This window comes from Oncorhynchus clarkii, chromosome 18, assembly GCF_045791955.1.
Source record: "Oncorhynchus clarkii lewisi isolate Uvic-CL-2024 chromosome 18, UVic_Ocla_1.0, whole genome shotgun sequence".
NCBI classification, from domain to species: Eukaryota; Metazoa; Chordata; class Actinopteri; order Salmoniformes; family Salmonidae; genus Oncorhynchus; species Oncorhynchus clarkii.
Window position 1 is genome coordinate 56,399,819 of NC_092164.1, and position 13,510 is coordinate 56,413,328.

The following is a 13,510-nucleotide window of genomic DNA, read 5'->3' on the forward strand; positions in this document are numbered from 1 at the left end:
GTTCTGAGCAAGGAACTTAAACGTTAGCTTTTTTACATGGCACATATTGCACTTTTACTTTCTTCTCCAACACTGTTTATGCATTATTTAAACCAAATTGAGCATGTTTCTATATTTGAGAGCAAATATATTTTATTTATGCATTATATTAAGTTAAAATAAGTGTTCATTGTTCATTCAGTATTGTTGTAATTGTCATGTATAAAAATGCGGTTTCTGTGTTGAAAAATCATAATCGGTCAACCTCCTTTTTCTTTATCTCCAGTAGTTTCCACAACCAAGTCAAATGTCTTCCACAGATCTGACTTCTCCTTTCCCCCGAGCAACCAGTAAACATTTGCCCATTTCCAGTTTATTTTTCACGTCCTCTGCATCCATTTTGCTGTCACGTGTTACTGTGTTGAGAGTTTGTTATAGCCAATTTATTGATGTGATAATGATAGGCTATAGGTCAGGCCCATTGTTTATTTTAAAACCTTTATTTAACAAGGCAAGTCAGTTAAGAACAAATTCTTATTTTACAATTACAACCTACCCCGGCCAAACCCTCCCCCAACACGGACGACGCTGGGCCAATTGTACACCGCCCTATGGGACTCCCAATCATGGCCGGTTTTGATACAGCCCGATTTCAAACCAGGGTCTGTAGTGACGACTCTAGCAATGAGATGCAGTGCCTTTTCAGTCAGAAACAAGAAATTAAATGGCTGAAATGATGTAGCAGCTTCAGCACGGAGAGCGCAATAAACACTTGCTGTGGTGCCTTTTCACTGCAGTAGGGAGGAGAGCGAGACAACGTGCGCCAGTCACACAGACCCTCTTTTTAAACAGCGTGACCATCGGGCTCTGAGTAATTTGTGTCTTCATTATTTAATCAAACAGTGTGCTTAAAGCTTCAGTCAATCTAGTTGCATATGTAGTTGGTTTTATTCAAACACATAGGGTGTTTGTCTATATGGAAAAATAAGTTTAGAAAATACCAATCGGTTGATGAAAAGAACAGGACGACCAAGATTTTCTTTTGTCGTGGACAGCCCTAGCGGGAGGGTCAGGGTGTGTGTGTGTTCACCTGGTACACTGGGAGGGTTAGGGTGTGTGTGTGTGTTCAGCTGGTACACTGGGAGTATCAGGGTGTATGTGTGTTCACCTGGTACACTGGGAGGGTCAGGGTGTGTGTGCGCTCACCTGGTACAGGAGGGTCAGTGGGCTACAGCAGAGTCAGCAGAGTCTGGACTCCACAGTCCACAAAGTTCTGGAAACGGTGCACCACATCACATCAAATAATGAGCCGGCTGAAACAACCACAGTGAACCTTAACACAGGAGCTATTACAGCAAAAACACTCTTGAAGAAAATCCGTCATCCTTAGCCTACACATGAATTACTGATACAGACTGGCGGATGGTACTGTTTGTGAGCTCAAAAGGACTCACACGAAAATATAAGCTTTACCAAACACTGCCACCCAGTGGCCATTACTTGACCAGCCAACAATACAGACAATACAGACGGTACAAACATTCCAATCAGTTCAAATAAAATTACATATCTGGTCATGTATTCCTAACAGTAACCAAAAGGTATAGAGTTATTCAGAAGACGTGAGCGTCACCTGGTTGACAAGCCGTGTCCTCTGCTCCCCGGTCCAGTGTGGTGAGGCGTACTGGGGGAGGAGCAGGGGGTCAAAGGTCAGACATACAAGAACACATAAGAACACATTATTCCTCCACTGGGAATATGGAGGATGTGGAGCAGGTGGGACTGTCTATCATGCTACGTTACAGTATGTCAGATGTATGTAGGTGGTCTAGGCATCTAGCATTTCACGCATGTATATTAGTTTAGTATATTATATTGTTGATACTCAATGTGTCATGTTGTATTGCGTGTTTTCTCCAGAGGACAATAGAGTTGTTTTATTAATAGGTTCTCTGCCTGTACAAGTGTGTTTACCTGGTACGCGTAGGCGGTTTGTGAGTAGCTCATGGGCATCTGTGGCATCATGACTCCTTGAAGGCCGTTATACGAGTAAGGCTGAGAAGAGGGAAAAACTAATAGTATAATATATACATATATATATATTCCCTCAGTGTAAGATATAAGATGGTCAACTGTCAATCTGGTGGAATTTCAGGAGCACTTGTGTAGTTTTCTTGGGCCATGTTTAGAGCACAGCTTAGTAGAATGTTATGTAGAAAAAAAAAACATGCCTCTGACATCTAGGATAAGGAATCCCATCAGTTCTATTCAGGACATTTCTATTTGCAACGTCCAGTGTTTGCCTACTGAACATGGTGGGCAGATGCACTTTTGGGACCACTATTAGTCCAAAAGTGTGAACTGATCCAAGCCCATCTTCAAATCAAACTTTTTTTGTTACATGCACTAAATACAACAAGTGTAGACCTTAGAGAAATGCTTACTTATAAACCCTTAACCAACAGTGTAGTTCAAGAAGAGTTAAGAAAATATTTACCAAAAGAAATACGAAGTAACACAATAAGAACAATGAGGCCATATACAGGGGGTACCAGTACTGAGTCAGTGTGCAGTATACAGGTTAGTTGAGGTAATTTGGACATGTAGGTGAGGGTGAAGTGACTATGCATAGATAATATACAACGAGCAGCAGCACTGTACAAGAGGGAGGGTCAAAGTAAATAGTCCAGGGGAGATTTGATTAATTGTTCAGCAGTCTTATAACTTGGGGGTATAAGCTGTTGAGGAGCCTTTGGTCCTAGACTTGGCGCTCCGGTACAGCTTGCCGTGCGGTAGCAGAGAAAAGTCTATAACTTGGGTGACTGGAGTCTGACAATTGTATGGGCTTTCCTCTGATACCGCCTATTATATACAGTTGAAGTCGGAAGTTTACATACACTTAGGTTGGAGACATTAAAACTTGTTTTTCAACCACTCCACAAAGGTTGTTAACAAACTATAGTTTTGGCAAGTCGGTTAGGACATCTACTTTGTGCATGAAGTAATTTTCCCAAAAATTGTTAAGACCAATCATTTGGGGTACCGGTACTGAGTCAGTGTGCAGCGAAGTGACATACATACACTAAGTAGACTGAGCCTTTAAACAGCTTGGTAAAATCCAGAAAATTATGTAAACGCTTTAGAAGCTTCTGATAGGCTAATTGACATCATTTTAGTCAATTGGAGGTATACATGTGAATGTATTTCAAGGCCTATCTTCAAACTCAGTGCCTCTTTGCTTGACATCATGGGAAAACCAAATATTAATTGAGTGTATGTAAACTTCTGACCCACTGGGAATGTGATGAAAGAAATAACATCTGAAATAAATCACTCTACTATTATTCTGACATTTCACGTTCTTAAAATAAAGTGGTGATCCTAACTGACCTAAGACAGGGAATGTTTACTAGGATTAAATGTCAGCAATTATGAAAAACTTAATGTAGTTGGCTAAGGTGTATGTAAACTTCCGACTTCAACTGTAGGCCCTGGATGGCAGGAAGCTTGGCCCCAGTGATGAACTGGGCCGTACACACTACCCTCTGTAGCGCCTTATGGTCATATCCCGAGCAGTTGCCATACCAGGCGGTGATGCAACCGGTCAGGATGCTCTCGATGGTGCTGCTGTTGAACCTTTTGAGGATCTGGGGACCCATGCCAAATCTTTTCAGTCTCCTGAAGGGGAAAAAGGTTTGTCCTGCCCTCTTCACGACTGTCTTCATATGTTTGGACAATGATAGTTTGTTGTGTATGTGGACACCAAGAAACTTGAAACTCTTGACCCGCTCCACTACAGCCTCAATGTTAATGGGGGCCTGTACGGCCCGCCTTTTGAGGGAGAGGTTGGTGTCCTGGCACCACACCGCCAGTTCTCTGACCTCCTCCCTATAGGCCGTCTCGTCATTGTCGGTGTCATCAGCAAACTTAACGGTGTCGGAATCGTGTTTGGCCACGCAGTCGTGAGGTGAACAGAGACTACAGGAGGAGACTAAGTACACACCTCTGAGGGGCCCCAGTGTTGAGGATCAGCGTGGCAGACGTGTTGTTGCCTACCCTTACCACCTGGGGGCGGCCTGTCAGGAAGTCCAGGATCCAGTTGCTGAGGGAGGTGTTTAGTCCCAGAGTTCTTAGCTTAGTGATGAGCTTCGTTGGCAATATGGTGTTGAATGCTGAGCTGTATTCAATGAATAACATTCTCACATAGGTGTTCCTTTTGTCCAGGTGGGAAAGGGCAATGTGGCATGAGATTGCATCATCTGTGGATCTGTTGGGGTGGTATGCAAATTGGAGTGGGTCTAGGGTATCCGGGAGAATGCTGTTGATGTGAGCCATGACCAGCCTTTCATAGCACTTCATGGCTACCAACGTGAGCGCTACGGGGCAGTAATAATTTAGGCAGGTTACCTTCGCTTCCTTGGGCACAGGGACTATGGTGGTCTGCATGAAACATGTAGGTATTACAGACTCGGTCAAGGACAGGTTGAAAATGTCAGTGAAGACACTTGACAGTTCGGCCGCACATGCATTGAGTACACATCCTGGTAATCTATCTGGCCCAGCAGCTTTCTTAATGTTGACCTGTTTAAAAGGTTCACACATCGGCTACCGAGAGCGTTATCACAGTCATCCAGAACAGCTGGTGCTCTCGTGCATACTTCAGTGTTGCTTGCCTCGAAGCGAGCATAGAAGGTATTTAGCTTGTCTGGTAGGCTCGCATCACTGGGCAGCTCGTGTGTGGATTTTCCTTGGTAGTCTGTAATAGTTTTCAAGTCCTGCCACATCTGACAAGTGTCAGAGCCTGTGTAGTAGGATTCAATCTTAATCCTGTATTGACGCTTGCTTGTTTGATGGTTCGTCTGAGGGCATAGCGGGATTTCTTAAAAGCGTCCGGATTAGTCTCCCACTCCTTGAAAGCGGCAGCTTTAGCCTTTAGCGCGATGCGGATGTTGCCTGTAATCCATGGCTTCTGGTTGGGATATGTACGTACGGTCACTGTGGGGACGATGTCGGCGATGCACTTATTGATGAAGCCGAAGACTGACATGGAACCCAAACCGGCTGCGCGCATGTGCTATCGTGCATAAATGTATTTTGTTCCCCTACACCAAACGCGATTACAACACGCAGGTTAAAATATCAAAACAAACTCTGAACCAATGACATTAATTTGGGGATCGGTCGAAAAGCATTAAACATGTATGGCAATTTGGCTAGTTAGCTTGCACTTGCTAGCTAATTTGTCCTATTTAGCTAGCTTGCTGTTGCTAGCTAATTAGTCCTGGGATATAAACATTGAGCTGTTATTTTCTTGATTCCTGGATATCCTGGAACATATTCCAGTCGTAGCTTGCAAACAGTCCTGTAGTGTAGCATCCGCGTCATCTGACCACTTCCGTATTGAGGGGGTGGGTCACTGGTACTTCCTGCTTTAGTTTTTGCTTGTAAGCAGGAATCAGGAGGATCGAATTATGGTCAGATTTGCCAAATGGAGGGCGGGGGAGAGCTTTGTATGCATCTCTGTTTGGAGTAAAGGTGGTTTCGGATTTTTTCCCCTCTGGTTGCACATGTGACATGTTGGTAAACATTTGGTGAAACTGATTTAAGTTTGTCTGCATTAAAGTCCCCAGCCACTAGGAGCACCATTTCTGGATGAGCATGTTCTTCTTTGCTTATGGCCTTATAGAGTTGGTTGAGAGCGGTGTTAGTGCCAGCTTCGTTCTGTGGTGGTAAGTAGACGGCTACAAATAATATAGATGGTAAATAGTGTGGTCTACAGCTTATTAGAAGGTACTTTACCTCAGGCGAGCAATACCTCAAGACTTCCTTAATATTAGACATCTCGGACTAGCCGTTATTGACAAAGACACACCCCCACCCCTCGTCTTACCAGACGTAGCTTCTCTGTTCTGTCGGTGCATAGAAAAGCCTGCCAGCTATATATTATCCGTATCATCGTTCAGCCACATCTCGGTGAAACCGAAACCGGTGAAATTACTGTTTTTAATGTCCCGTTGGTAGGATAATCTTAATCGTAGGTAATCAATTTTATTTTCCAATGATCGCCATCCGTTGTTCTTGCTAATGTGCAGTGGGAGTTTACTCGCTCACCTACCGATTCTCAGAAAGCAGCCCTATCTGCGGCCCCTTTTCCTGCGTCTTTTATTCAAGCAAATGACGGGGATCTGGGCCTGTTCCAAAGAAAACAGTATATACTTTTCGTCGGACTTGTTAAAGGAAGAAGTTTCTTCCAGTCCAAGGTGAGTAATCGCTGTTCTGATGTCCAGAAGTTATTTTCGGTCATAAGAGACAGTAGCAACAACATTATGTACAAAATAAGTTACACAAAACGCAAAAAAACGATTTGTTAGAAGAATGTAAAACATTAGCCATGTTCTTTGGCACCATCTTGCAACAGTGTATGTTCTTAAAGGCACCCTGGGACCTGGTCAAAAGTAGTGTACTATATAGGGAATAGAGTGTCATTTGGGACCCAGCCAGTGGCTTTGGGGTGATGACAGGGCCTTACCTGGATGTAGGGATTGCCCCCGTTGAGTACAGGTGGGGGCTGAGCCACGCCCACTCCCATAGGAGAGCAGCAGGTGCAGTAAAGGTACTGGGAGGGGCTCATCCAGGGGACCTGACCAACCAGGTGAGACGGCATGGAACCTGGGCGGGGCAAACAAACAGAATGCCAGATCTCACAATGCCTAGATGTGGTCAGCTAACCACATAATTTGATGTAGCAATTTTGATGTCTGACTGCAGTCGATGACCTGGCACGCCACCATTGGTTGATGCTATGCAACATCTGCAATGTAGTTGACCTGGAACACGTTTAGCCACAACCCAGACTTCAGCAGTGGCAATAGAGTACAAAAGACAAGGTCAAATAGCTACTACAAACACACAGATTAACAAAATCAACACAAGTGAAGCAACTCACGTGAGCTCCTTTCCTTCATGATTGCTGGACCCAGCTTCAGTTTCCGCCCTTTAAAACTGATCTGTTGCTGCAGAGTAAACAAGGTGAAGAGGAAACACATTCACTTGTGATTAGAATGAAGGCAAAGTTTTAAAGACTTAACTCCATTTAAGATGCATTATGTTAAATAAATGGTTCTTACGTCAACGATGGTTTGGATGTCGACATCTTCATTGAAGTAAACAAATCCATATCTACACAAAGAATGACATTGTTCCATATAAGGCCAGGTTAATTTGAATGGATCCAATTGCCTTGACTAAAGCCTACTAATTTGGGACTCACCCTTTACAGATGCCGCCACGGTAAGTGATGATTTTCACTTCCTTCACCGCACCAAATCTCGCAAAGAAGTCCCGGATTTCATTCTCATCCACCTAAAAAAAGGGCAATATGAACAAGTTAGATGTTGACTTTGTATCCATTAGGGAATTATTTTTAGTTTAGGATCCGTTTAATTCCAGTGAGCAGGCCAAATGAACAGACTATCCCAGTGAAACATTTACTCATAGACAACGCAACTTCCCCATGTGGAGGCTCTGCATAATAAGTAATCAAATCAAAGTTTATTTTTCACTTGCACAGGATACAGCAGGTGTCAACGGTACAGTGAAATGCTTACTTGCAAGCTCAGTGTAGGGGTCAATATCAAAATAGAAAAAATGTAAATAAAAAAATTATCATTATAAAAAGTCAATACAAGTATACTTTAAAAAAAAAAAATGGAAATGCCAGCAGAAAGAAGACAAGAATATACACTATAGCAGTTAGTTATTCACCTTCATGTCGATTCCTCCAACAAAAAGTGTGTTTGGTGTCATTCTACCTTCAGGTAAAATATAACCATTTGACAGCTTCAAATTTAGGGATGTCTGAAATCCATCTCTCTGTTTCTGAACATCCTGGAATAAAGAGAAAATAAATATTTAATTGGTCACTAGTTCATTTGCCTGGCACTTTTCTATATGCAACCACAACAGCCTGCTGAAGAAGTTGGCAGAAAGATATTAGCCAACTACTGTAGGCATCCATTGTGGCCAGTACCTGAGGCGTCAATCATCAAGATAGATCAAATCTAGCTAGCTAGCTCAGACACAGATGAAAGGCGCTAGCTAGCTAATATCCTGGGTAAACTCAATCGCTCTAATATAATTTCCAAAAGGCAAGCGGGAAATCGTTGACAATCATGAGCACAATCCACTTATATTTCAGCAATCAGGATATTGTCATTGTCCGACAGTTCCCGGCTAGGTAGCTAGTTCCCAACCACTTAATAGAAAAACGGATTAGTCCTAAGAAATTTTTATTAGTCTGTGCTAACTACAACTTCGACATATCAACTAGCTAGCTGCCTTATGAACGAGTATATTTTAGTGCCAGGGCCGTGGCTAACTAGACTAGGAGGCACCCACCATCACCAGAGCTGGTAGCTAGCCATGTCAACTACCTACTTAGCTATAAACATGCTTAACCTTGTAATAAACTGGCATATCAACTGGTTTAATCAAGCATGCTAGTTAGTCTTTTAGATAATGACCTAGAAATGTTTCACTTGTAGCTTACAAGTTCGCTAAAGTCAGGGAACTTTAGCTCGCTTTTGCGAGAAATTGGACAGCGAAAAAAATATCACAGTTCGCTAACTTGATCCGCGTCTCAGAAAACTGTTCACTAGACGTAGTAGAGGCCGAGCAATTCGTTCATTAGTTCACTAACATATTGAATATATATGTATTGTGGTTGGATCATTGCCAAAACACAGATTTAGCTAGATACTCACCATTTCTAAAACCGTTAAAACAGAATAAATTAAACACACTGCCGCGCAAACTTTCCCCGCTTCAAGTGCACGAAAAAAAAAGTTGAAACTAATGACTGTCAAAAAGTCTCGCCCAACGCACTTGCTGAACCTAATTGGGATGTTTCAAAACGTAGACAAGGGGTGTTTTTCCGAATGTTTTTATGATCTATAATGGTTTATACCGGTCATTTAGTTACAACTTTGCTAAAAACAGTAGGCTATATTTTAAAGATTTACAATATTTAATGGTATACACTTTTATTGATAAATAACGACGTCTGATATCGAGAATCTAGTTTACAACTCCCTCCCAGATGTGAATCAATGGTGTGATACAAAAATGGGAAGTGTTTCTGTTATGAGATGCGATATGAGGTAAGTTTCACAAAGATCAAGATTGTAGCTGTTTAAAATGTGTGGAAAGTAAAAGTATACGTATCCATCCAGCTACAGCTTCATTATTTAAAAAAATCACAATATGACAGAAATGGCAATCAAGTCCATATTTGATTAAATATAAATCAGTCAGATGAGGATAAATCGAGCTGCCACATATTAGTATTGCTCATGCATAGCAGGTAGAGTGGCATGCAGAGAAGGGTCCGACTGCAGCCAGTAAACAACAATGGACCTGATCGAACAATTCAGAGCTTCTGCTCTTTTCTGTCCATAAGAAACAAATGGATTGGTGGAAGAGGCAGGGCAGGAGGGTGTGGTCAAGCAAGGCATCCCCGGAGGCTAAATGCCCTAAGGTTTGTATCAGAACAGGCGTAGATTAGTTTCACCTTTTTCTTTCCCCGACATGAGTTTGTGGTGTTTAAAAAATGTAAAACGTTTTTAAAAACTTCATAAAAATGATAGCTTACAACTGTGCAGGAGGAGAGGGGTGGGGGCGCTGAGGAGTGCATTCACATATATCTATCTACACACTTTCATACACACACAATTTTTTTTATTTTAATTATTTATTTATTTATTGTATTTTTGTTTAGCAAAAAATGTTGCTTCTCCCCTTTCCTCTCTTCTAGGTCTGTCCCTGGCATGTCCCACAGCTTCCTTCAGTGATGGGTTGTGAGTGGCTCTGTTGATGATTGACTGTCTATTGTTGATTGATGTCAGTCCAGACGTAGTGGTTGCTGATGTATCTTGGTAGTCTGTAAGCCATTTTTATTGCCATGTTTTGGATTATCTGTAGCCGATTCATCTGCTGCGGTGAAGCTGTTATCCAGGCTGGTAGGGCGTATTCAAAGAGAGATCGGATGTAGCTGATGTAGACTTTCAGCACTGTCTGAGGTGAGGCTCCATATTTTCTTTCACACAGCGTTTTTAGGTGGTTTAGTCTTTTTCGTCCCTCTCTCTCCATGTTCGCTATATGGGTTGTCCAGTGCATGTTCTTCTGGAAGGTGACTCCCAGGAATTTTGCTTATTTTTCTACTTTTATAGTTTCACCGTAGAGTTTGAGATCTATGGGTTTCCTGTTTTTTTTTTGCTGGTGCTTCTTGTGAAGAGGACACATTGGGTCTTTTGTGGGTTCAATTTTACTCGCCACATGTTAGACCATGTCTCGATCATTTCAATAGACTTCTGGAGTTTTTTTGCAGCAAGTTGAGGACATTTGGAGCTGGACCAGTAGCAGAGGTCATCGGCAAACTGTGAGACTTGACCTATGGTGGGTGGAGGGTAATAAATATCTGATATGTAGAGTAGAAAAAGTAGTGGGCTTAGAACTGCCCCCTGTGGGACACCTGCTTCAGGGGTAAAAGGTGAGGATATTGCTGTGGAAGCATTCACTTTAATTGTACGATTGTGGAGAAAGCTAGTGATGATGTTTCTGATGGAGAGTGGTAGTTTGAGATTGGAGTCTGCAAGCCGGTAACACAACCCATTGTGCCACATCTTGTCAAATTCCTTTTCTATATCAAAGAAAACCACCAGGGTAAGTGATTTTTTCTTGAAGTTCCGAAGGATGTCCTCTGACAGTCTTAGAATGTTATCGGTGGTTGATTTTGTTTTCCTGAAGCCAGCTTGGTGGATTCCAAGGAGGCCCATTTCCTCAGTGTGGCTGCTCAGTCTTTGGGTGAGTACTCTCTCAAACAGCTTCCCGACATGACTGAGGAGGCTGATTGGTCTATAACTTGTGACGTTGTATGGGTCTTTGCCAGGTTTGTGGATCATTGTGACAACTGCAGATTTCCAAGGTAGGGGAAAGTAGCCTTCCATGAGACATGTGGTGAAGAGGTTAGAAAGGAGGTGCAGGTATTCATCAGGTGCTTGTTTGATGGGTGTGCTGTCAATGTTGTCTTCCCGGGTGCTTTGTTTTTTGTTTTTTTCAAGTGAGTTTTGATTTCTTCAATAGTAACAGAGCGGGTGAGGGGATGGTCTACTGGTGTCGGATTTGAAGTGTACACTGTTTTCTGTATTTCTCTGTCGACAATGTTTTTCCAGTCTTTGTCAAAGAGAGGATCGTCGGGACAAGAATGCACATTTTGTAGGTGGTTTCTGAATAATGTTGCTTTTGTTTCATTGTCTTCGATGAGTTGGTTTTGAGACTTTAGAACAGGTATGATATTGTTGGTTTTGTCTCCGTTAATTGTTTAGATTTTTTGCCAGAAGGTCCGGGGGTTGGTGTTTGTATCTAGCTGGTGATAGAAGGCTGTCCACTGTTTCTGTTTGTGGAGGGTGAGTTGATGTCTGATGTGATTCTGCAACCGATGAACTTCTGTCTTCAGGTTGGGTGCTCGTTCTAATAAAGTCTCTCCGGATCTTTCTTTTCTTGATGAGACTGAGGATATGTGGTGGGAGTTGTTGTGGTGGTCTGATGGTGGTAAGTGAGATAGTCTCTTCCCGGGCCTGGATGAGGATACTCCCTATTCTCTCAGCCAGCTGGTTCAAATCCTTGGGGTTCTGTGTTGTTACTGCAATATTTGTTATCTTGTCTGTCATGCAATTTCTGTATTTTTCCCAGTCTGCTTTCTTGTAGTTGTATCTTTGTTTTTCAGGTGCTTGTTGGAGTTGGAGAAAGAAGGAGGCAAGGGCAGGAAGGTGGTCACTTCCCATGACATGACTGACGGAGAAGCTAAGAAGTTTAGCAGCCAAGTCCGGGGAGCAGAGGACAAGATCAAGGATGTCTGCCATGGAGGTTGAAGAATGGATGTGTGTGGGCTCGTTGGTGTTGAGGATGGCCAGGTTTGTGTTGTCGAGGATATCCCTTGATACTCTTCCCGCGTGATTTGTAGTATCACAGTTGAAGTCAATGTGTTTGGCATTAAAATCTCCCATTATGATGGTATGGCCGTTGTTGTCTAGAAGGGCAGCGATACATTTCTTGGAGGGTGTAGTGGCTACCAGAAGAGTTGTTTGTGCATTTAGGAGTATTTTTGCTGCCGTGTACTCATTGTTGTTGAGTTCTTCTTTGGTGGGGTTGAAAACGGCGGTTAGCTATCTCTCTGCCTTCTCGCTGCCATACTCCTGGTCACTACCAGATGGTGCTATTTACCTACCAGGCTTTGCTAATTACCCTCAGCTTCAGGTAGTTGACCCTGAAAACAGGGTCAGATATTTATCATCCCTCCAATGCAGGATTCAGGTCAGGATTGTAGGTAGAGTAATCTGATCCTAGAGCTGTTGTTAGGTTAAACTTATATTTAAAGTATAATATATGCACGACCCCAGTGGGAATGTTATGGAATTATAACACCATTATTACAACAAATAAATTATTATAATAATTGTAATTTTTGTAATTATTTTCAGTGTGGTGGGGGTGGGGGGGGGGGGTTACAGATACAATATACAAATTAACATAATTTCATATTCAGTTCATTCAGTTTCCATTTGTTATTTTCTACCTGTAATCTTTTTGTTGAAGGTACCGTACATAAATATACTGAACAAAAATAAAAACGCAACATGTAAAGTGTTGGTCCCATGTTTCATGAGATGAAATAAAAGATCCTAGAAATGTTCCATATGCACAAAAAATGTATATTCTCTCAAATGATGTGCACACAATTAGTTTACATCCCTGTTAGTGAACATTTATCTTTTGCCAAGATAAACCATCCACCTGGCAGGTGTGGTATATCAAGAAGCTGATTAAACAGCATTATCATTACACCTTGTGCTTGGGACAATAAAAGGCCACTCTAAAATGTGCAGTTTTGTCACACAACACAATATCACAGATGTCTCAAGTTTTGAGGGAGAGTGCAATTGAATTGCCAGAGGATTTAATGTTCTGAAACAAAGCTGAAAATGTGCCAGTTCTTCCATGGCCTGCATACTCACCAGACATGTCACCCAACGAGCATGTGTGGGATGCTCTGGATCGACGTGTATGACAGCGTGTTCCAGTTCCTGCCAATATCCAGCAACTTCGCACAGCTATTGAATAATGAGTGGTACAACCTTCCACAGGACACAATCAACAGCCTGATGAACTCTATCAAATCAAATGTTATTTGTCACATGCCCGAATGCAACAGGTGTAGGTAGACCTTACAGTGAAATGCTTACTTACAAGCCCTTAACCAACAATGCAGTTTTAAGAAAATACCTTAAAAAAGTAACAAATAAAAGTAACAAATAATTAATGAGCAGCAGTAAAATAACAATAGCGAGGATATATACAGGGGGTACCGGTACAGAGTCAATGTGTGGGGGCACCGGTTAGTCGAGGTAATTGGGGTAATATGTAGGTAGACTTATTAAAGTGATTATGCATAGATAATAACAGAGAGTAGCAGCAC

At 42.2% G+C, this 13,510-nt stretch overlaps 1 protein-coding gene across 1 annotated transcript; it reads right to left on the reverse strand.

Moving 5' to 3' along the window:
- Positions 1-1,207: 1,207 nt before the first annotated feature.
- On the reverse strand, positions 1,208-7,861 carry LOC139372734 (deleted in azoospermia-like). The gene is made up of 8 exons (XM_071112531.1): positions 7,744-7,861; positions 7,250-7,341; positions 7,107-7,158; positions 6,926-6,992; positions 6,509-6,648; positions 1,954-2,034; positions 1,613-1,663; positions 1,208-1,252 (listed from the first exon to the last, which is right to left on the reverse strand). Exons 1-8 carry the CDS (start codon positions 7,783-7,785, stop codon positions 1,208-1,210), a joined length of 570 nt encoding a protein of 189 aa, XP_070968632.1. The 5' UTR covers positions 7,786-7,861.
- Positions 7,862-13,510: the final 5,649 nt, after the last annotated feature.

What these genes read in the sequence shown, in the direction of transcription:
- LOC139372734 (XM_071112531.1), bottom strand. Translation starts at nt 7,785, where the DNA reads ATGACACCAAACACACTTTTTGTTGGAGGAATCGACATGAAG. An exon ending in TTGGAGGAATCGACATGAAG is followed by an intron (nt 7,342 to 7,743) that starts GTGAATAACTAA and finishes CCCTTTTTTTAG; the next exon opens with GTGGATGAGAATGAAATCCG. An exon ending in ACATCCAAACCATCGTTGAC is followed by an intron (nt 6,993 to 7,106) that starts GTAAGAACCATT and finishes TTTACTCTGCAG; the next exon opens with CAACAGATCAGTTTTAAAGG.